This window comes from Poecilia reticulata, linkage group LG21 (genome assembly GCF_000633615.1).
Source record: "Poecilia reticulata strain Guanapo linkage group LG21, Guppy_female_1.0+MT, whole genome shotgun sequence".
Taxonomy (NCBI): Eukaryota; Metazoa; Chordata; class Actinopteri; order Cyprinodontiformes; family Poeciliidae; genus Poecilia; species Poecilia reticulata.
The window spans coordinates 21,788,130-21,811,720 of record NC_024351.1 but is presented as its reverse complement, the minus strand read 5'-3'; the positions used below and the strand labels follow the sequence as shown (position 1 = coordinate 21,811,720).

The following is a 23,591-nucleotide window of genomic DNA, read 5'->3' as shown; positions in this document are numbered from 1 at the left end:
TTGCAATGTGTATTCAGGGAAAACTAACAACCAGCTTACACTAATATGCAGTTTTGGAAATTAAGTCAATGTAAACGGGCAATTAAAGCTGTAGCTGCATAAAGACTTTACTGTGGGGATTGTATTCATTTCTGCCAAATGAATACAATCGTATATATATATATTTAATATATGAAAATCACATTTTCATCAACAAAGAACAACATTATATATTAGGAAGAGATGAAATCCAACCAGCTCTAATTTAGTCGTGTGAAAAAGTGGAGGAACACTGAGAGCTGTTGTGCAATAGGAAGTGAAGGCGTCCAGCGCAAGGTCAAGGTCACCAGTTTCCGATGGACATTCTGCCAACAGACAGACGTGAAGATCTGCATTTCCTGTTTCCTTCTACATTATCAATATTTTAAGCATCATCTTGGTTATTTTTTTAAGCTGACAACAATTATTAAGGCTTCTCTGTCTCTACAGTATTAAGGAAGTGAAAACCAACAGATCCAGATCAGCACCRCACAGTAATAAACTTGTTTTACCTCGACTTCCTAAAATGATTTGGTTTCTTCATGACCTTGATGCAGCAGTTGGAGCAGGAGTTTTTCAGATCCACCAGCTGGTAGATGATTGGATTGTACATCGCTGACGACTTGGCTAGCAACGTGGGAATGACAGACACGGGGATGGGGATGGAGTCCGGCTCGCCGAACGCCGACACCACAGAGACCACGGCGTACGGAATCCAGGCGATCAAGAAGCCCGCGCAGATCAGCATCGCCACCTAGGAGAGAGAAGAAAACAACATTCAGAAGTTTTTAAGTTGATTTTTTTTAAGCAGCAGCAATTCTGAAAGTTTTTTCATCCTGCTTTGTTCTCGTAGTCCCAATTTTGGTCATATTCATACGTTTCCTTTTGATATAACCAGGGTTGGAATAGTTTTGGATTTTTCATTATGGTTTAGTTTTATTTCGATGTGACTTTTTGTTTGTCTAATTCACTTAGTTTTAATTAGTCTTATTTGCTAATGTCTATTAGTTTACCTTTGCTAAACCTGCGGGTACAGAATTCAAAAAGGTCAAAGTATTATATTGTGCTGATGTATATATTAATTGTGTAACAAGTAATCAACAAAAGATTCCATTTTCAAAAAATGTATTTAATTTATTGTTGACCAGCAGTTGATTCTGATGTTTTCTCCTTCTGCTGCTGTCACCATTTTGCTTTGCAGCAGGTGACAAAGTCTTCRCTTCCAGTCCTTGACTGTCCGTGTTCCACATTTTAGATGTTTTCCTTGTTCAACTCACTGACTCAAATGGCTGAATTACCTCTTCAGTAGGCAGCTGAGTTCTTCAATCTTGCTAGTGAGYTGATAATTTAGCTCAGGTGTGTTGAAGCATCTGAAAGTAGCAGGAAAACCAGCCATATCCTCTTGTAGTGCCCCAAAGTGGTCATTACAGTCAAATTAATCAGGATATATGGCAGGGGTCTTCAAAAAATGAATAATAGGAGATGTTGATTTTATAACTGAAGTAGCGTACGCTGTCTATATACATTGTATTTATTACCTAAGATGGAGYAGCTTTCAAAAAATAAGCAATTTCTCCTTGGGGATCAATAAAGAATATTCTATAAACTGTTTGATTTTCTATAAACACAAAAATCAAGTGATATTCTATTTATCTTTTCAGTGTTTTAGTTAGTTTTATAAATGAATAATGTAATTCCACGTAGTAATTCTTTTTCCACCATTGATTGTTTTTATTCATTTCAGTTAACGGATATGTTTTTTATAACTTCAATGTGTATTTTGCTTTTTTTTTTTGTGGACTATAATAACCTCGGACATAACTGACCTTTGTGAGTTTCATTTCCAGGTTGTGGTTGTTTCGTATGCGGGCATCATAGTGTGAGATTTCCTTGGACGACGACTTCACTTTAAAAATGATCATGACGTAGGAGAAGACGATGATGCCTGCTGGGAGGACGAGGCAGAAGAGGAGGATGGCCAACACGAAGCTTTGGCCCGACACAGAGGCTTGAGCGAGCCACCAGTCCAGGGTGCATGAGGTCCCAAACGGCTCCGGGGCGTAGTGGCCCCAGCCAACCAGCGGCATGGTGGCCCAGAAGGCCGCATACATCCAGACAAAGGACAAGCAAATGAAGGTGTGGTGGCGCTTTAACCATGTACCTAAGATGAGTAAGAAACATATAATCTACATTAGAAAAAAGTTTAAMAMAAATAAACCTACATTTCCCTCCAAACCCATCTTTCAGTGTCATAAAAATTACAAAAATATTCATTTTAATTCTAAAAAAGAGACACGCTTTGACAGTGTTGGAGTGAGCAGCACAGTTCATGTTTCACTTTAATTCAGTCATCATTTGGAAAAAGACCAAACACTTATTGGACACTTACGTCATTTTCTGTCATTAACGCCGGACTAACCCCCAATATATGCTGTTTGCATCTCCACTTTGCCAAGCTGTGTCCTCCACAGTAAATACACACCCATTTYAGTCAGTGAGGGTGTTTACTCTACCTCCACAGCGCCGCATCAACATCCRTCAAATTTAGAACGGCTCTATTTTTGCCGGACGCCGAAATCTTCAACAATCACGGCACTTCAGCAGAAAAATGCATGAACACCAAAATGATTCACCAAGACAGACCAATTTGATTGCGATACTGGATATGTTAAGGAAAATATGGGTGTTTCAGYATATATCATCTATGGCTGTGCGTACACACAAAATATGTGGATTTAATTCTGAAACCTGCTAAGTTGAATTATCTTGTAGGAGCGTAGGTTCAAGCAGATACAATCAGGAGAGTGTTGGAGGGAAAAATATTAATTTTGGAAGTTGAGAACTGCAGTATTTTATTTTATTCTTTTAATCACTGACTTGATCGTGAGATCTCTCATTTCACACACATTCTTCCTGGAGTACTTCTAGGGTTTGCAGTGCAGCRGAGCCGCACGTAGTGTAAATCCAGGGTAAATCTGCTTTCACATGATTTCCTATCTTTCTTTGTATGCTGTCACATTGACAAACACATGTTGCATTGAGTAAATGCAAGAACATCAAGRGGATTTTGCAGAACATCAAGGCCCAGTCACAGTGGCGCAACTAAACATTATTCAGGTGGATGCGAAAACATAGATCGGCGYCCCCTCACTCGCGCTTCCACCCCCCCGCCCCCAGACGGGGTTTTGGCGCCCCCTCTGGTGCTGCGCCCCTATGCGTTGCATACCCTGCATACCCACTTTTTGCGCCACTGCTCAGTCATGTCTTTGGAGTGCATGTCACTCGTAATATGCTTCTGTTCTGAAAAACGCATGTGTTCTGGTATCATGGTGTGAAACTTTAATTAGGTAGGGACAGCGTATGCTACTTAAGCTATAAAATCAACATCTCCTATTATTTATTTTTTGAAGACCCCTGCTATATATCTTGATTAATTTGACTGTAATGACCACTTGGGGGCACTACAAGAGGATATGGCTGGTTTTCCTGCTACTTTCAGATGCTTCAACACACCTGAGCTAAATTATCAGCTCACTAGTAAGATTGAAGAACTCAGCTGCCTACTGAAGAGGTAATTCAGCCGTTTGATTCAATGAGTTGAACAAGGAAAACATCTAAAATGTGGAACATGGACAGTCCAGGACTGGAAGTGAAGACTTTGTCATCTGCTGCAAAGCAAAGTACCAGACGGATGATTACTAMTCCMATGGCCTTTTATTTTCTGTGCTGTGCTGTCAGAAAGTGTTAGCTACTGTTAGCGGACTCACCGTATCGGAGGTGGCAGATCTTCAGGTAGCGGTCCAGGCTCACCACTGTCATGGTGATGAGGCTCCCACAGCCAAAGAAGAAGCCTGCCCAGCCATAGAACTGACAGCCTTCCCAGCCGAACAGCCAGCGGTGGGAGAAACTGGACACCACAAAAAACGGCTTTCCGGTCACTGGAGGGAGGGAAGGCGGGATGAAAAAAAAAGTAGAAGAAGAGGAAAGAAAGGTGAAATACAAGTGAGAGAACAATGATGGATGGGATGGGAAGAGAAAGGGTCCAGGAAAAAAAATGAGTGAAAAAAAACTAGACTTTTAATTTAGTGGTAACAACAGAAAAGGGCATTCTGAGTGTCACAAAATTACAGTGAACAGTTTTATAAATTTTTATTTGTGTTTTTTAATCATTGGATAAAAAGGTTGAAAGTATGAAGCACCTTAACAACACATAAAAAAAATAAACACACACATATTTATATTTATATATATCAGAATTTTCCTACTAAAACTAATAGCAGGCATCTTACTTGCTTTAGGTAGTATGTTTTACTATTATATCCCAAAGATGCAGTGAAATCTTTGGGAAATATGGGAGAAAGCTGGTTTTGTTTTCCACACTAAAAATGTTATTCCTTTGGAAGAGTGGTGCAACACAGCCAAAATTATTTATTTGGCAAAATCTCTCGGTGGAATGAAGGACTTGAGGCCTTTTCATGTGATTCTCATGAGTGTGYGTGCGTGCGTGCGTGTGTGATTTTTTTTTTAGCACTCTAACTTTCTATTCACTGCCCAGAAACATAAACAACAGGCCACTTTAAAAAAACCCAAAGGTGAGTTTGTTTGCCTGTCCTGGTTCCCCATCCTGTAATTTGAACCATTTTTGTTTGTTTTGCCAACCAACAAAATTGGCAAAAGAATTTTGCCATTTTTTTTTATTTATTTGCTGTTTGATAAAACTTGTCTAGAATTTAGCAACCAAGACAAGTTGGGAAGAGGACAATAAAGTCTAGTTTAAAGTTTAATTCTAGACATTCTCCAAAACCAAGAAGGTTATAGTTTTGTTAGTTAAACCTTTATTTCACCAGGCAAAACATTAAGATCAACTTCCTATTTACAATATTAGCCTGGAAATGTTAAAACATTGAAAAGAGGAGAGAGGGCAAAGGTCAACAACATTTTACATACATTTACTCTGGATATACAAACCCGATTTTGTATTTCCAAACAAAACACTGAACTTAAAATATTTCTGGTTGAATCGTTCCTAGGCTGGATTTTTAAGCTTGGGTCGATTAAAAACTCTTTAGCTTTTGAATTTTCACCTCTAGTRGAGAAAATCATTTGCGGTCGTCATCTTAAAAATCGATATAGAGTTTCTCCCGTGTTACTGGATGTCCTTCAACTGCATATTTCCCAGCTTTCATTGTGAATCAGCTACTGTTAGAATCAGCCTGGATTTCTCTTCTCATGCTTTGCATTTGACAAATCGTTTCTCCAATTCATCTCCAACAAACTAGATGTCGTCTTGAGCAGACGACATCTAGTTGTCGTCTGTTCAATGACAACTAGATGTCAAAGGAGAAACTAACAGGGATAGAAGATTTTATTTAAGTAAAAAGCAACGCTGTAGGAATTTCATAAACATTCCAAACATTTCTTTGTTGCAGTAAATTTTGCAAACAACGATGTACCACTCTTCATAGTGAACAGCAACACTAAGCCGCTGGATGTAATGTGCCTGCAGGATGTTATTTCGTGACATTACAATCTGAGATTGTCAGTCAATTTGCATACATGGCCTGCTCTGTTGGCTGCGAGTCGTTATCCCACAGAGACTTTCATCAGGAAAGGAATCAGTGGAGGCATAAAGAGCTGAGCACCCTATTCAAATCAGAGCTGGTTACCTGTCCAGCATCAGACAGTATTATGACCATAACAGAAGCACAGACACTGGCAAGACAGATCAGACATAGAAAAAGTTTCCATGAGGCTCTTGAAGTGAAATTCACTTCAGCAGTAAAAACATACTACACAATCAAACCAAAAAAAAGTTCATAAATTATGGATATTCATGTAGAATGGAACAGGGGGATACATAATGAAAATGAGATTTCAATCTCATTCCTGTCTAAATCCAGCAGTTTCCCTCAGATGTCTAAAAAAATTCAACATGATTTCAGCTTCAGGTTCTTATCAGAAATGTTTCCTAAATGTTTTTCTAACCATCCATCCTTCAACTATATTTGCCTTCCAGCTGCAAATCCTTAAAAACAAAAGTCATGATATATTAGTACCACCAAGCCTTCCTTAGGTCCAGTGGGTTAGGGGTGGGATTAGGGTTGGGGTTCGTCCAGTGTGAGTCTTCCTTCCAACAGGGTGTGTGTGGTAGGAGTTTTTTTTGGTCTTTCATTCACACAGCAAGTCATCGTGTTCCAACTAATATAATGTGCTGCAGTCAAGCTTATGTGTAACTGCTATACAAATTTTTAGGACAGTAATAATGGACAGAGCCGTCAATGGATCAGTTTTAAAGTTATTCAGTAATGAGAGCCAACTTTATCATCACAAATTATAACATGAAGGAAGCTAAACTTAAAGCGATGGCCTTAGATGGAGCGCTGGCTGCAACTCCTGTAGAGAAGTCTGTTAGGATGTGGTGGGACTGTGACGTGCTTCACTGACAGACTTATTTCATAAGTTCAAAATGATAATTTTCAGACATAGAATTGAATAGAATTCAACTTTATTGTCATTGCACCGTCACAAGTACAAGCAATGAAATGTAGTCTGCATCTATCCCGAAGTGCTATACAGGGTACAAATATGTATTTACAGGTGTACAAAGGTTGTTATAAAAATGAAATGTTCAGTATAAAAATAATATAATATAAATAAACAATATGGGAGCTATGTGCGCATATACAGATAATGCAGATTATACAGAATATACAGAAATGTTAGGAATGAATTGTTTATGTATTAGTAGATTTACAATACAAGATAGATAATGGCAAATAAGATTTCCAGATTATATACAGATTATGTATGAGTGTGAGGACAGTCCGTATGTTGTTGTATGGAGGTATGGGGGGGTACAGTCCTTATAGTTGTGTCAGGAGGCGTTCAGGAGCGTGACAACTGTGGGAAAGAAGCTGTTCCGATGCCTGGTGGTTCTGGTCCGTAGGCTTCTGTAATGCGGGGTGAGTAAAGTCCTTGGTGATTTTCCAAGCCCTTTTCAGACACCTCTTCCTGTAGATGTCCTTGATGGTAGGGAGCGGTGCTGTCTTCCTAATATTTTATGGTCCTTGATGGTAGGGAGCGGGCAGTTTTCACCACCCTCTGCAGCGCCTTCCGGTCGGAGACAGAGCAGTTCCCATACCAAACTGTAATGCAGTTGGTGAGGATGCTCTCGATGGTGCAGCGGTAGAAGTTCGTGATGATCTCTGAGGACAGGTGGTTCTTCCTCAGGGTCCTCATGAAGAAGAGGCGCTGGTGAGCCTTCTTGATGAGTTTGGAGCAACTGGTCGTCCAGGTCAGATCCTCGGAGATGTGGAACCCCCAGGAACTTAAAGCTGTCCACATGCTCCACCTCTGTCCCCTTGATGTGGATGGGTGGGTGTAGGTCAGCATCCCTCCTGAAGTCCACGATGAGCTCCTTGGTCTTCTCTGTGTTCAGCTGCAGGTTGTTTTTGTCGCACCACTCAGCCAGACGGTCCACCTCCTCCTTGTAGGCGACCTCATCGTTGTCTCTGATGAGGCCGATCACCATGGTGTCATCTGCAAACTTGATGATGGCATTTGAGCCACGGACAGGTCTGCAGTCGTAGGTTAGGATGGAGTAGAGGAAGGGACTCATCACACAGCCTTGTGGCACTCCGATGTTTATGATGATGGCGGATGAGACATGTTGGGGTCAACTGGTCAGGAAGTCGAGCAGCCARTTGCACATGAGTGAACTRATGCCTAGGTCTCTGAGTTTGGTGATGAGTGAAATGACAGTGTTAAATGCTGAACTAAAGTCTAAGAACAGCATTCTGGCGTAAGTGTTCTTGCGGTCCAGATGAGAAAGGACAGAGTGCAGCGCTACGGAGACTGCGTCCTCTKTGCTCCTGTTCTGCCTGTATGCAAATTGGTGGGGGTCCAGTGTGGGAGGGAGACAGGATCTGAGGTGTGCTAGGACCAGCCGCTCCAAGCACTTAGTGATGATGGGGGTGAGGGCTACCGGGAGGTAGTCATTGAGTCTGGTTGGGTTGGAATTCTTGGGGATTGGGACGAGGTAGACTTGAAGCAGGTCGGTACCACAGCGCGGGCCAGGGACAGGTTGAAGATCTCCGTCAGCACTCCTGCCAGCTCCTCAGAGCACGCTCTAAGGACACGTCCAGGTATGCCATCAGGACCCGCAGCCTTGTGGGATTTAATCCGGCTCAGAGCCGCTCCTACGTCAGYGGAGAGGAGAATCAGTGGCTGTTGGCCTGAGGTGGTGGTTGCCTTGGTTGCAGTTGTGGTGTTCCCTCTCTCAAAACGAGCATAGAAGTTGTTAAGCTCGTTGAGGAAGGAGACATCAGAGGAGGCAGGGGAGGTGTTGGGATTCTTGTAGTCTGTGAGAATCTGAAGGCCTTACCACATATGTCGGGGGTTGGAGTTGGAAAAGTGATCCTCCACCTTCTTTTTGTAGTGGTGTTTGGCCTTCTTGATTCCCCTCTTCAGCTCAGCCCTGGCTGCACTGTAGGTCTATGCATCCCCTGACCTGAAGGCGATGTTGCAGGCCTTCAGCAGGAGACGAACATCTCGGTTCATCCAGGGTTTCTGGTTAGGGTACATGGTGATGCGTTTATGGGCGGTGATCGAGTCTATGGTAGTGGAGATGTGGTCCAGTACAGATGAAGCGTATTGATCCAAGTCTGTGTGGTGGAAAGTATTCCAATCTGTGTTCCTGAACCGATCCTGRAGCACAGCGTCTGAACCCCCTGGCCACACTTTTACTCTCCTCACAGTGGGTTTCACACGTTGGATGAGTGGTGAGTACCGAGGTGTGAGAAACAGAGAGAGATGATCTGATTGTCCGATGTGGGGGAGGGGTGTYGCCTTGTAAGCTCWAGTCAGATTGGAGTAGACATGGTCCAGGGTCTTGTCTCCTCTAGTGTGGCAGGAGACATGTTGGTGAAATCTGGGGAGGACTGTCTTCAAGTTGGAGTGGTTGAAGTCACTCGCAACAATAAAAGCAGCCTCGGGGTGCTTGGTTTGGTGTTGCTAATGGCCGCATAGAGTTCTTTCATGGCTAGCTTGGCATTAGCATCCGGGGGGATGTACACAGCAGTGAGGTTGATTGAAGTGAGTTCCCTTGGGAGGTAATAAGGTCTGCATTTGACCATTAAAAACTCTGCATTCTGTGAGCAGTGACTTCTGGTAGTTGCAGAGTCTGTGCACCAAGCTTTGTTAATATAAATGCACAAGCCTCCACCTCTGGTCTTGCTGGAGTCATCTGCTATCCTGTCGGCTCGGTGTGTGTGGCGTCCAATTWGCTGGATAGCATTGTCCGGACAGCTGTTGTTTAGCCATGTTTCGGTGAAAAACATGACATTCCATAATCCGTCTGTCACTCATGATGAAAAGTCGCAACTTGTCCATTTTATTGGCCAGAGAATGGACATTGGCAAGGAAAATGCTGGGTAAAGGGAGCTGGTGTGGTGTTAGCTTTAGCCTAGCTCGCACCCCTCCACGCCTACCCCACCTTTGTTTACGGTCTCTTCGCCATCTGCGCGCACTTCCGCTCGGGCGGGAGAAATAGACAGCCTCCGGTGTTCTGGAGATTTCTGGGACGAGTCGAAGATCTGCCATAGCACAGCAAAGCGGTGCAGTTCTGAAAAAAATGTCCGGTAAGAAATAGATAGAAAATCACTAAATAGCAGGTTCTGGAGAGACGCTGAGCCTCGCGTTGTTCACGCGCCGCCATCTTGATACAAAATGTTCTAGACATCTCCGACATCTGGATTTTCTGTGTCTGCCTTCTTCTGGTACAGAATTATGACCCATGTGTCACATCCGTGACATAAACATCTGACTGTAGGTGCTTTGAAAACTATCAAATATGTATCTGATTTTGCACGTTATATAAAAGTGGCTCAAGTCGGATTTTTGGGAGGTGAGAAGATTGGAATGGGGCCGTTCAGACTGCCGTAAACATCGCATATAGGTCAATCTAAGATTGTCGCTTGTGGTTTCGTAACTTGATCATCCTGCAGTGTATGGTTTGTTACGGTAGAGCGTCGTGGCCGCTCTAATCTAAATCAGGATATTTCCCCGACTGGGAGCTTTAACACTGAATGTGACAGGTAGCCAATCAGAAAGCGCGGATTCTCCTCCGCGCTTTTTGAGGGGAAATTACGGAGGGGAATCCCAAACAGCTGACATGGCGCAACACGAAGTCCAGCAGACATTGGAGATAATATGTGGAAACAACATGTTTATTCAACATTTCGTGCAAAGAATATAGAAATGACAAGGGAAGGAGTTGGAGCATAATTGCTATTGCAGTTGATAAACCCGGTAAGTTTTCAGCTGTTCTTCGTTAACGTGACATAAATAGRTTAGAATGATGTTCATTCAGTCAGGATTTTGCGCTGATTCTWGCCACATGCATTGCAGGTGAATTCTAGTAAAGCATTGATTAATGCCTGGTTTTAAAATTAGTTAACTGGACTCGTAGCCATTTTGTGTCCTTGTACCTGGACACCACACGGCACGACAAACCCGATCGAACAGTTATACCTAGGATTTCTGTCTGCTAATGTGTCTCTTAGGTTTTGAAAAYGGGCCGACAATCGGCCGACAACTCGTGTAGTGTGTGCTGGACATTACACAAAGGAAATGAGGAAGGGAGGGTCAGTGGAGAGCACCAGAGCTGAGCCTTTTTTCATTCAGTCTCATCAAAAGAAAGAAAAAAAGGCAGGAAGAGACGATAAAGCCGCTAATTAAAATGAGGTCGAWAGGTTTAATTTATTGTGCGATTAATTGATTTATCGTTTATCGCGACAGGCCTAAGCAGTAACCAAAAAACATCCTACAGTAAGTGAAACAGGACACATGAAGAAATAGCTAACTCTATGGCCCAGTTGTTTTTCGGCACCATTGTTGCTTTTGACTAAGTCAAAGACACAACATGCACAGGCACAACATTTCTTCTCCATGTCTTTTAGTACACTAACAGAAAACCATTTACTGGTTTCCCAGAACTTCGATTCACAGAACTGAAAAGTGGAAATGCATGTGACAACTCCTGTGGCCAGAGTTCTTCTAGGAAGCACAGCACAAAAGGTATGTTGTAAAAAAAGAAAGGAAGAGACACACTCACACACAAACACAAAAAAGAGAGTTGCCCCTAAGCTCAAAGAAAGAACAATGTAAAAATAGATGATGCAGAAACCAAGTGATTAATACAACTTGGCAATCTACGGTAGCATTGTGAGGTTGATYAGTTGCACGTGACTAGATGTTCATGCTGTAAGCAAAAGATCTAAAACTGTAAAATATAAAAATAAACATTTTTTATCTGTGTCTATGGCGATCTGTAGTCCTGGACATCACAGGAAAGTGACATCAATGACGACTTTATTGTTGGGAWGTTTTGTCATGTGATGGGTTTAGCTGATTTATCCCACATGCAAAAACACCACAGGAGAAGGGTGAAAATAATCAAAATACAAACAAAGCAGATGATATTCGGCTCCAGACGCGACTCAGCTTCGCACAGCTCACTGGGGAAGACGACAGGGGAGATGGTGAGTTCAGAGTTGTGGGAAATTAGAGATCTTCCTGACAGGAATTTAGCTGGCTTACTGGTGATGTGTAATAACCGGCTTCGGAGAGAGAATATTGGTGCAGGGAGTTCCAGGGTTTCTTGGGGGTTTCCTCTCAGGTAGGTCCAGAGTTTGGAAGGAGTGAGTGAATGACGGACTGAGATGGATGGAGTGGTGGTGGTGGAGGGCGGACAGGCAGGCTGGTTCGTGAAGACGGCAGAGGGTCGGCAGAACRGCCAGTCAGAGCTTTGGGACTGAAGGTAGGTACAGCTGCAGCAGGTGTGTCTGGGAACTCAGGCATCCACGTAGTGATGGGCTATTTGAATTCAGGCTTCGAGGCTTGTACCGAGTAAARAGGGGGCGTGTTYGATGAAGTCCCACTTYGAGGCTTGTGTTGTCTTGCTGAAAACCACGTGACTGGCAACAAACRACGCCTCGCATTGCATGGGTCACGTGACTGCYTCATTTTGATTGTCGATTTTCAAAATAAAAGCGCGACGAGCCATGCTGCTTCATGGGTTGTCCATTTTTTCTCGCATCAGAGGAGAATATTTGTCTTCAGTGGCCAAAATAAAATGAACATTGACCAACATAGTTGATGTGTATTGATGAGGGCACTCATCAAAATGTAATGTCTGTTACTGCTTTTCTCAATTGTAGATTATGTTGTTTATTTATAACTATAGTTTTGTGATTTTATGATGTRAATCTCTTTGAACTGCATTGCTGCTGAAATGTGCTACATAAATAAACTTGATTGATTGTCTGAAATGGAGCCAGCAAGAAGAAAATCTCTGATATCTGGGAATACGATCATCCTCACAATAAAATTCTTCAGATAATAATTAACCTTCCACCTCCCAATTTCTCACCTTCTGCAAAGTTCCACTCTTATTTGTAGTCTGATTAGCAAGGATATATCTGTCTCGCACAGCAGATTTAATGGTGTTGCAGAACTAAAATTCAACATGTAGCCAAATATAAGGGATCAGAGCCAATTGTAAATTCAAGAAAAAGTGAACGCCCCAACAGGCACTGCACTCCCAAGACACTAAAACATCAAATGTCTTTATTGTCAAATCAGACAGGCATAAAAGAAAACCCAACACAACCACTGACGTTCAACATATACCAGGATTAGATTGGCTACAAATCATTTTAATAATTAAAACATATGACAATTAAATATGGTTTCATTGATTCTCCTGTTACTAAATATGAGTTTGATGAAAACTTTGTGACAATATTGCATTTACTAATTTTTGGAAGTATGATCCAACTGAGTGACAAAGCTGTTAGTTTCACCAGCAGATGTCACTAGTGAGTTATGAATGAAGCATCGAGTAATGAACCTTTTGGCAAAGCAAAGGGCTGGAAAGGTTCATTGCTTCATGAGGCTTCATTTGCCCATCACTACATCCACGGGGCAGCTTCCTGTGGCGTCATGAGGGAACTCAGGAGCAAGAGCCAGATCAGGATGCTGAAAACTCTTGAGGAAAAAACAGGCCACAAAAAGGGGATTACAAAAGCTCACAAGAACACGGAAACTCAGAGATAACTCAGAGGGGCTAAGAGGTACAATCACTGGTTAACACTCTGGYGTCAAAGTACTGGCCGTCTGCCTCTCTTAAGTCGTGGGTAACGAGATGATTGCTTCCCGGTGTGAATATGATGTCACAGCAGAGGAGCACTCTGGCCTGCCGCCTCCAGGACTCCATCTAGTGGTGAGTAAAAGGACCAAGCAGCAGCCCCAAGAAWACCCAAAACCCCCCAGAACMTAACAAGTTTACTGGTATTGCTGGKKTTTTTTCTCACCCCATTTACAGTGAGGAGGTCTTCTTCCATGGAGCCAGGGTTAATAAAATCAACACAAAGCCCGAGTTGATTCCCCACCCTAAAAGTTCCTGGAGAGCCAGCAGCCATGTGGTCCGCCGAAYTTCAAGCAAAATAAAGCAAAAAAATATCCAATTGTCTCCAGGGCAAAACTGCAGACATGATGAGCCAAATGTTTTCTTGGAATTACTGAAAACTGAGGCGGTCAGCATGTAGACACACAAATACAAGGCTGCACCATAAAATATTAGGAAGACATTGCAGGCTTTGTGTGGCCCCTAACACTACCCTGATGTTGACGTTGCCCCTTACAAGAACTTTAGAAATGATGTGGTGCTCTGGCCCCCATAAGGCTACTAGACCAAACAATGTCATTAATTATGCTTTGAAAGGTCTTCTTTTGGTAACAACACACACTCAGACACACACATGCACATGATTGCTCACATGTTCAGAGGCTTAACAGCGTTTACTGTACAAAYACTAGATTACAGCCAAACCTCTGGTTCTACAAGCCGGGCAGTGATTGGTTTACCTGCCGGCTCATGCAGCCGTTTTGTCTGAACAGCTCTTAAAGGGATTGCTCATTTTTTGAGTGTTAATCTGCTAAAAGGTTATGAGCAGGTACTAATCTAGCTAAGGCAGGTGATTTAGTGACGTTCTTCACTTTGTATWAATAAATATTCATTTCTGGCAGAGGTTGAAGCTGATGGCTGCTCTGAGAATGGAAACGAAAAAGAGTTTATGCAACTACTGCATTGAAAACAGGTGGAAATTAACCGATTCTTGTTCAACAGTAATAGAGGCCTATTGTTTTGTACWCAAATATGTATTTTCACTTGAGCCTGTTGGCTTATGTATAATATTCATTTACACTGTAAACTACATTTGTTACTGAGTAAAAATGAGATTTCTGTATTCCCCCATTGTGGAAGGAGAGAGCAAATTTCTCCAGTTGTAGCTTCTCCTGTTTGGCTCCCTGTTAAATCCAGAAYACTATTTACATTTCCTTACATACAAAGACATTAATTCTCAAGCCCCATCGTATATTAGAGATCTTATTCTTCCATAAATCCCCCAACTAAGTACTTTCCTCTCAGGCTGCAGGTTTACCAGTAGAGTTTCTAACAGYAGAATTGGAGGCAGATCCTTTAGTTATTAGCTCCAGCAGACATCCTGTCTACTTTTAAGAGTAGGCTTAACATATTCACTTTTAGTAAAGTTTGTAGAGTGACTTATGTACTTATTAAGCTGCTATAGGCTTAGGCTACTGGAGACAAACTGATCGTCATTATCCAGTTTCCGACTTTCTCCTCCTACTCTACATTAATGTATTATCTGTAGTTGTTGCTGACATTAACTTTTTTTTATTACATTTGCCGTGTTGTTCTGTTAAAATAGAGGCTTGCCCTTCTACCAATGACATGTGAGTCATGGTTGCACATGCAACGACTTCAGTACATCCACCGTCCACTGTCGCCACATGCTTATTGAGCAGGAGAGATTCAATACAATCGACTGGGCTTGGCTAGAAAACTTTTCACCACTTGGAATAATTTACTGACTTTAACTACAATTTACATACATGTCCAAGTATTTTTTTAAAGGAATAAATCAACACTTCCTTTAAAAACATCAAACTAGCTGCTGGTTGACAAGAGCTACAAAAAAACTGTTGTCACAGAATGGAGTAAACAAGTAACTATCGGAAACTACAGTTAAAATTGCTCTTATCAGAATTGTTACTTGTTGATAAAAACTCGYTGCACAATCAGTATCGCTCTAGTGAGYGGTTCCGTCAGAACCGTTTCTCATTTTCTTTTCCATTGCAGCTAACGTTTCCAYGTAACACTTTAAGTATCCAAAGGGCAAAGCTTAATTCCAATAATGGAGAATATTCATAATGGTAGTGATCCAGCCTGCATGTCATCCTGATAATCCTGTACATTCATAGGCAGCATAAGCCTACAGAATGTGCAATTATTTACTTACTTTCTTTAAGCAGTGCTTTATTTTGAGTTAACATGCAATAAAACAACAATGTTAAATGTTTCTGTAGTTTATGCATTCTGCCTTATCTTTATGATGACCAGGACAACCTCTGTGTCTTCAGTCGGCCTATTCAAAGGCCTGTCTGACAGACAAAGTCAACTGAAGAGGATTTATGAGGATTATATAGGGTATGAATAAGGAACTAACATATTTTTCATTTTAATTTATTGTGCTTACATAATTCTGATTAAGCAACATGAGTTATTTTTTAAATAAAATGTTTGCTTTTTGCATAACCTTGAGCTGACTGACAGATACTGACGATGTCTGTCTAACAGCTAATGTTTAAAAATGTTCTGTAAGAATTGAAAACCGACCCATTAACTGGACGACTGTGTTTCTCAACACCGTCCACATTATTCTGAGGCTCCCAAACTCATTATACAAACCAAGAGAGAGTAAGACAGCCTATTTTTTCCATAATTACATGTGTTACCAATTCTGTTAAAATGGTTAATAGCCTGTACTTGTGTAGCACTTTATCAAGTCCTGAGGACCCAAAGTGCTTCTCACTACATTCAGTCATTTATACACACATTAACATACTGATGATGGTAAGCTACATCGCAGCCCTGTGGCGTTCTATATTTACATTTTAGTTTTTTTATATCCACTCCAAAGTAAAAAAAAAAAAAAAGCTCCTGCAAACAAAGCATGTTCCTCTGAAGAATTCATTTCATCTGTTTTCTGTTTAGTGACAATGAAAAAGCATCAAAACAAAAGTGGTATCGTTGTTTCTTGATCGAGTGGTGTGTTTCTGCGGATGGACATAGTGACGGTTTTTACCTTGTTGCCTCAAAAATCTCTGTCCCAAAGGCACAAACTAGCTGTGCTTCCATTACTAATTTGTGCAAAACTTGGTCGATATTTCCTAATGTTTAAAAAAACAGAATTTTGCAATTGCGGTGTTTTCATTAAATAAGAAATGCAATTCAAATCGCATGTGAATAAGTTTGTTCACATGATAAGTCGTAAAAATAAACATGTTATACAAAGGTTTTTTTCATGTGGATGGCAAAACTATTAATTTGGCAAAATATCTCTGTGGAGCCTTTTCAAGTGATTCTCGTACATATGTGTGTTTTCTTTTGGTGATCTAGTTTCTTCCCAGTGTCAAAAACATGAACTTGAAATTACCTTATCTCTGACTGACTGCTGGAGATCGACTCAGTGAATGAATGAATGAATGCACGAATGAATGAATGAATGAATGAATGAATGAATGAATGAATGAATGAATGAATGAATGAATGATTCAGAAAAATACAATAAAGAGACCAAGTCCTTTATATTTTCCCTGTTAGTTTAGCTGAACCTTTAACTGTAACAGTACTAAATGTGTTGCTCATGGTTACGACGGACAGACAGGCTATATTTTTGAATTAACTTTATAAAAAAATGAGTCGTGCTTCAGAAGTGAAGAGACAAGTTAATTAGAAAAAAAAAAAACATCCTCAGGAGGATACATCATTTCACACCTGATTGTTTCTTGCCTGATGTAAATTGTAGCTTTTACTCAACAATTATTCATGGCCTGAGTTAAGAAATCTACATTCCTTCAGTCAATGAGCATATTCTGAATATAGGAGAGTTATTGCTCTTCTTTTGTCCAATGACATCATTCCCATGCTTCACAACATTGTATCAGTATGCGCCTGACTGTCTTAATAGAGCTAAGGTTCAGAGGAAATGAAAGTTTCCCCAGAACCTTTGATCTGTGGCACAATGTGCTACGTTCGTTCTTCAAAAAAAAAAAAAAAAAACATGTCACAACATAAAATGTGTCTCCTCCCAAATTTACTATGTGGGCACCACCTGGTCAGTTTAGTGTGATGATGCTGTTGCACCAGAAATCTGCACTACAGATACCATAATACACATAATACATTGTGCATTGTGGTATCCAATAAAGAAGCAAGGATACATTTTCTCCCTCTGCTGTGTAGAAAATAGAAAATTAGAGTGACTTCGGACCAAACCCCCCTGAGAGCCGGAGCCGGGTGACCCAGTTGGTCCTGACTGACGAAGGTCACCAGCTGACCAAAGCGTTCCAAATGTTGAGCTAGGACTCCACCAGTGGAAAGACTCGTTTGGGAATAAAACCTCTGCGTTCGTCCCAAACGGCGCGATGTGATCCTTCATGTCACAGGACATCAGCCTGGACTCAAAACCTTTACTGTGAGCCGGGCCGCTGCAGAGCGGGCTGCAGAGGAAACACATGGAGCGATTACCCCGCTTTGTTCACTTCCAGGACACACACGTTCTTTGTTGACTTAACTCTGTCTGGATCAAGAGGGGCACACACAGGTCAGTATGCCCCGCTCTAGAGCTTCAATTATAGATTCTACATATAGCATGCAGAAAAGAGTGTTTTTACTGAGAAATATTCTCAAGCCATTTCTAGGTTTCGAACCTTAAACTACTGCGTTAGCTTCAGCTTTTTTCAAATTTGCAATACTGAAGCTCCTCCATGTGAACAATAATTTGACCTTTGCCCTTTTCCGCTGTTTACAGCCTTGTGGTTTAATCAGCTGTGCACAGTAAACTTTAGCTCCTGATATTTAAACTCTTGTCAACACTTGTCTAAATAAATCAATAAAAAAATTTAAAATTGTGACTGAAGATGTTTTAAATAGTTTCTTCCAATACTTCAGAAGATGTTGTAGCTTTTCAGAACTCGTTTTGTAACAAAGACAAGTTTTGGAACCTAGTTTCTGGTTGAATTGTGTGATATTCTTTCTAAATTGAATCCAACTTCTAAAGCTAACATTTCAAGCTATTTTTTAAATACCTAACTCTCATTAGATGCATTTCTACCAACCATAAAATTACGCAGGCTGGAATTATGAGAACCAATTTGCTGAACTGAAACATTGCAATTAAAAAGTTTTTTGATTAAATGTTTTGCCAGGATCAGGTGGTTTTTCAGTCATATCACAATTTCTGTGTTTTACAAAACTCACAAAATGAGAGCAAACAGCAGTCAGAGTGTCAGCTCTAAGCCGCAGAGTTCAAAACGCCTTTTTTACCCGACAACAGAAGAATTTCAAAAATATTTATAAGACAACCTGTGAGAACTGATTTTGATTTATCTAACAGTTGTATGTTCTGTTGCATAAAATATCACCATGCCATATTATTTCTCCCTTCTGACATTTGTGTGCAATTCTATCAGTTAACGAATTCCTGAGTCGGTGGAAACCTCTCTTGTGTGGTCACTGAATAGATTGTAATCAGTCTATTTTAGTGCTGCAGTGAACATGTCTGGGGAAAAAAGGACAGCAGTTCCCTCCAGCTGAACTGCCTTTACAAAACAGAAGAAAAAGACAAACAGAAACACTTTCTGCCACCGGTGGCTACTGTCAGTTGCTGAGCTGCCTGATGACATCAATCTATTTCCCTGCCACAGACATGATGGGTGAAGTCATTTTGCACATCCTGTTTATATTTGACTGTCTTTCTCCTGCAGACTCCATTCATCTCTCTTTTTGTCTCATAAACAGCAGCAGATTAGACCAGCTGTTCTCACTCAGTACATCCACAGTCCACTGCTGCACCATTACACAAATGTTTAAGTTTAGCCTTAGGGGATGAAACGTTTCATTCATCAGCATAAATAAATGACTGAGAACAAGCAATTCAACTCGAGCTCAATTATAATTGATGCGACACAGGCAGCGGTGATGCATGAAGCAGGTTAATAAATGATCGCTTGAACACAGCAGTTTAGTTGGTTAATTTAAACTGCTCTGCTGATGAGCTCTCAAACAGTTGGAATGTGGGTCGTCTTATTTTTGTATTAACTGAACCAAAAAACAAATTCTGCAGCACATGTTCATGGTAAGGTTGCCAAAGTCAGGCTAGCACAACTAGCCTACATACCACTTCCACGTAATTTTTTTCTAAATTAAAAATATTCACTGACTAGTTAAATCTGATACCCATGTGCCTTATATTATCTAGTAGTCATAGTGATGACAGCTAATAGCAAAACATTGCGTCCCTTTTTAAGCTTGTGATTGTGTTGCTTTCCCAACCATTGATACTCCTGACTCAATGCATAGCCATCTTCTAAATGGGTCCTGAGGTCAGAAGTGGTTTGTCACATGAACCCCAAACACCACAAGCCACAGACCACTGTGAAGCACGGTGGCTGAGACATCATGGACACATCAGAGTACGGGGAGGTTTCTCATACCACGATGGCGTGGATGTTATAGTAGTATTGTGTTTTTCTAACTCTGAATCCCATCAATCAAAAAATTTGTCATTAAGAGGAAAATATATATATGTATAAGTTGCATTTTCCCAGCCTCATGTTCTTCAAGCTGTGGACTCGTTCCTCCTGCTCTGGCCGTCTCACTTCTGGTCTGGGTTTATCTTTTCTCGCTTTTGCAGACGGTAATGTTTACTCCTTGTCTGATGTCTGTCAGGACGAATTCAAATTTAATGTGTCGGTCAAAAAGTGCATCATGAAGAGGAAAATAATATATGCAAGTCACACCTGACTATAAGTCAGTCAATACAGTTTCTCATAAGCGAATAGAGACGGCTCATTGTGTTCTCTTACTTTGCACAAGTTTTAATTAAAGCAAACAACATGACAGCTGGTCATTTGATGGAGAAATCAGCAGAAAATCAAAGGCATTGTGGTATCCCAGTGCACCCTACGCTGTGCTCCCTAAGCAAACTGGATCAGGTCCAGGACGTTTCAGCGGGGCTTGTGGCAGGAAGTGAACCAGTACTGGATGATGTTGTGAACTTCACAGATCAGACGGGCCGGGTCAGGGCTCTCTGGCTCATGGGAGGATTTGAAACACATGAAGTCAGCAGGTCTTTGTAAAGTAACAAAGTGTTTAATCCCTTTATCTACAACAAAGAGGTTGACCTTAATTAGAGATTTAAGAGACAGTCATAAAAAAATTATCATAGCCCATTAAACATTCTGTTCTTTCAATGGAAATGTTCTTACATTGATGTCTTATAGTTATTAATTTATCAATTAGAGAATGATCAAATCACCCCACTGCATCTCATAAAGATACAAATCTAAACTTTCCCTTTCTTCATTCTCTGACCGTCTTTGGTAAATTTCTTGGTAGGTTTTATTGTCATGTTTTTAGGGTAGCATCCTGTTTTATTATATGGTTATAATAAGTGGTTATAAGGGGGTCACAAATATTTGTGGGTTTCAGGCATTCATGGTAAAATTTGTGGTGGATTCAGTGATGAACAGATTCTGCAGCAGCACTCAAAGTAATTTGCTTCACAGATGGCTTGAGGTTCTTTCCTTGGAAGGCTGTATTTGGTTTATGTGAACCTCTTCTCTGTTCTCTGTGGTCAAATAATTCAATTGTGGACTCATTTGACCAAAGAATATAACAAATGAACCAATGAGACTGAAGACCCGTGTTCTCCATATTCTGTGAACCACCCAGACTCCGCGCACTCTCTGTGCAGATGGTTGAGTGTATTGTCTGCCTTTCTTGTGACAAATTTTGTCATTTCCCACAATCCAAGTGGATAGTAGTAATTGTGAGGAGATACTGTAGTTGGGCGCATAGGCTCATTTCTTCTCCACTATGGCAGCCACCGCACATCTGCTGTGGCAGTCTGACTGATGTGTGTGTTTGCGACTCTAAATCTTATCAGCTTGGTGTTGCATGCAAAACAGTTTGATGTGAACACCGTTTCCTGCTGGGCAGTTTACTGTGGGACACCAAGTACATGTAACTGTTTGTAAACATTGACATTTGCATGAATGTGTCCAGTGGATGTCTGCTTTGAGTCCACAGTGAGTCTGTCTCAATTATGCATTATCCTCTGTGTAGTGGAGTACGCCTGAGTATGTTGGGGCCTTCGTAGTGCCATGGTTCATCTTTACTGCGTCTTCCAGATTATCCAGGCAGGTTCTTCAACATCAACAGTAGCTAGAACACGGGCCGGCAACTCCACGTCTCAAAGGCCGGTGTCCTGTAACCTTTAGGTGTGTCTCTTCTTCAACACACCTCAGTCAAATAATGAGGTCATTAGCAGGACTCTGGAGAACTTGACTGCACTTAGGAGGTGACTTAGGTATTTAATTGAAGTGTGTTGGACCAGGGAGACATCGTAGAGTTCCAGGACACCGGTCTTCAAAGACTTGGATCGCCCACCCATGAGCTAGAGCCTTCTGAAGGTCAGCAGATAAGATTTTAGTGTTTTGGATACTTCTTTCAGCATTTTGCAGCCTCCTCTGAAGGTGAAATTGCTTGGATGGCTAGACCTCAGCACCTTGATGGTTGCTTTATTTGTAGACTGCTTTCTGTATGGTTATAGTTATGGGGTAGCTGATTTTCAAATGACTTTGATCTCTCCCCCCAACAGACTCATAATCTGCAACAATCTTCATTCTGAAGGCTCCAGAAAGCTCTTTGGTTGTTTGATGTCATTTTAAGCGAGTGTAAATTTGCATCTATCCTTTATGTTCCTTACCACTAAGGAAATTCAACTTTTTATTGTAAGTTCATATTTTACTTGAATATTTCAGTTTTGCTAAGATTCATGTTAAGCCCACAGGCTATTGTTGGGTGTACAGACTTCTTCTTGCTTTATGCCGTAAGCTTGGCTTTTCTACCTGTTACTGAAAATTCCATCTTTCCAGAGCTCCTATGGCTCCACTCTGTTTCCTGTGTGCAGTAATTGGTTGTGCATAGCTGCCTCCACTCAGCTCATCAGCTGCACAGTATGATAGCCGGGAAATACAATATGTGTCATTGGATGTTTTGGCAACACAAGTATGTTGGTTTTTCTCCAAGAAATGCTTTCTGGAATTGGCAAAAATATCTTCCTTCCTCACAGGTTTCTTCTTTTAACTAAACCACCCCCTAAACCTAATAACAGGTTCTGCCACCCTGCCAATAGCTGCCATCAGTTGTTTACAGCGACCAACACTTTTACATTGCAGTTGGGAAAATTTGGCCTTTAAAAAATTTAATGCTTGACAGCATGAAGGTCAGTTGAAGCTCATACCAAAAGATAGAAGCCTTGACTTTGATAAGGCAGTTTAAAAAAGCTGTGTAGACATTTTATATCACCTGTATAAGATTTAGTGAATGTCAAAACATGCAATAATCTTTTAAAACCATCCATTCATCAACTCTAAGTGTTAACATGAACCAGACACATGTATCAGATGTTTCTCGTTACCTGATATGCCAAAATCAAAAATGGCAAGGTTAACGATCATCAGTTCAGGAGGCTTCAACTTGGTCTTGCGTTTGATGGTCATATAAATGACAAAGCCATTTCCTATTGCAGACAGGATTCCTGTCAAAGAGAGAAAGAAAGTTTTACTGTAAGGCAATCTTTTTTCTTCAAGCCTTCTATCGTAGCCTGGCAATTGCCCTCCGCTCAATTCCACTCTATTGTCGTCTCACTTCAGTGTTCTGTCTAAAGATTTCATCCTGACCAATCAGTGAACAGAAGGAGTTCCGAATGATGCATAGATTTTTTTCTGCACTGTTTTAGAAATATAGTTTGCCTGTGGTTGTAGTTTGGCAACAACAGTGGAGGAAGAGAACAAAGCCATTTAGACCACGTTGGCCATGCCTCCAAAATACTTTATTGCTAGCAAAGATGTAGCACGAAAAGCTTCATAGTGCAGCTTACTTCAGCTTGCAGAGTCAAACGTTAGCAGCAAGCAATCATTTCTCAATAGTCAAAGTTCCAGACCCTTTGTACGAAGCAAAGTAAGGAACAACTTGTTTTTACCAGGCTACTTCTTTGTGTTCAGATCTTTAAAGAAAAGTGACTTCCTGTCAGCATTTAGCTGCAGGACCAGAAAAATCCTAATTGGAGCTAGAATGTGAAAAAATAAAACTTTCACCACCATGGATAACTTAGTTACCTATTAACAGGCCATGAAACCTTTTGTTAGTTTTTCATCTAAGATTCCATCGGCAAAGTGATTGCAGATTACACCAATTTAGAAGGATGGTTGAGTTTTGGAGAAGTAGAAGGAGATAAACCACAGCCATGTTCAAATCTCAGCTGGCAGGTGGCTCGTAGTCGTGCTGACGTTTCACATATTAAATACAAGAAATGATGTGAAAACACAACTCACACATGATATAATGCTGCTCCTTATAT

General features: G+C 41.0%; 1 protein-coding gene across 3 annotated transcripts in view; it reads right to left on the bottom strand.

The window, feature by feature from the left end:
* Positions 1 to 23,591, bottom strand: part of opn5 (opsin 5) — a 50,505-nt gene that overhangs the window by 1,936 nt on the left and 24,978 nt on the right. For 2 of the 3 annotated variants that reach the window (XM_008398572.2, XM_008398573.1), the window contains exons 3-6: positions 22,650 to 22,769; positions 3,786 to 3,956; positions 1,845 to 2,179; positions 531 to 772 (exon numbers count right to left, since the gene is read on the bottom strand). In XM_008398572.2, coding sequence (XP_008396794.1) covers positions 531 to 772; positions 1,845 to 2,179; positions 3,786 to 3,956; positions 22,650 to 22,769 — 868 coding nt within the window. Of the gene's footprint in view, positions 1 to 234; positions 345 to 530; positions 773 to 1,844; positions 2,180 to 3,785; positions 3,957 to 22,649; positions 22,770 to 23,591 lie in introns of all 3 variants that reach the window. The other variant, XR_532518.2, reaches the window with a different exon arrangement.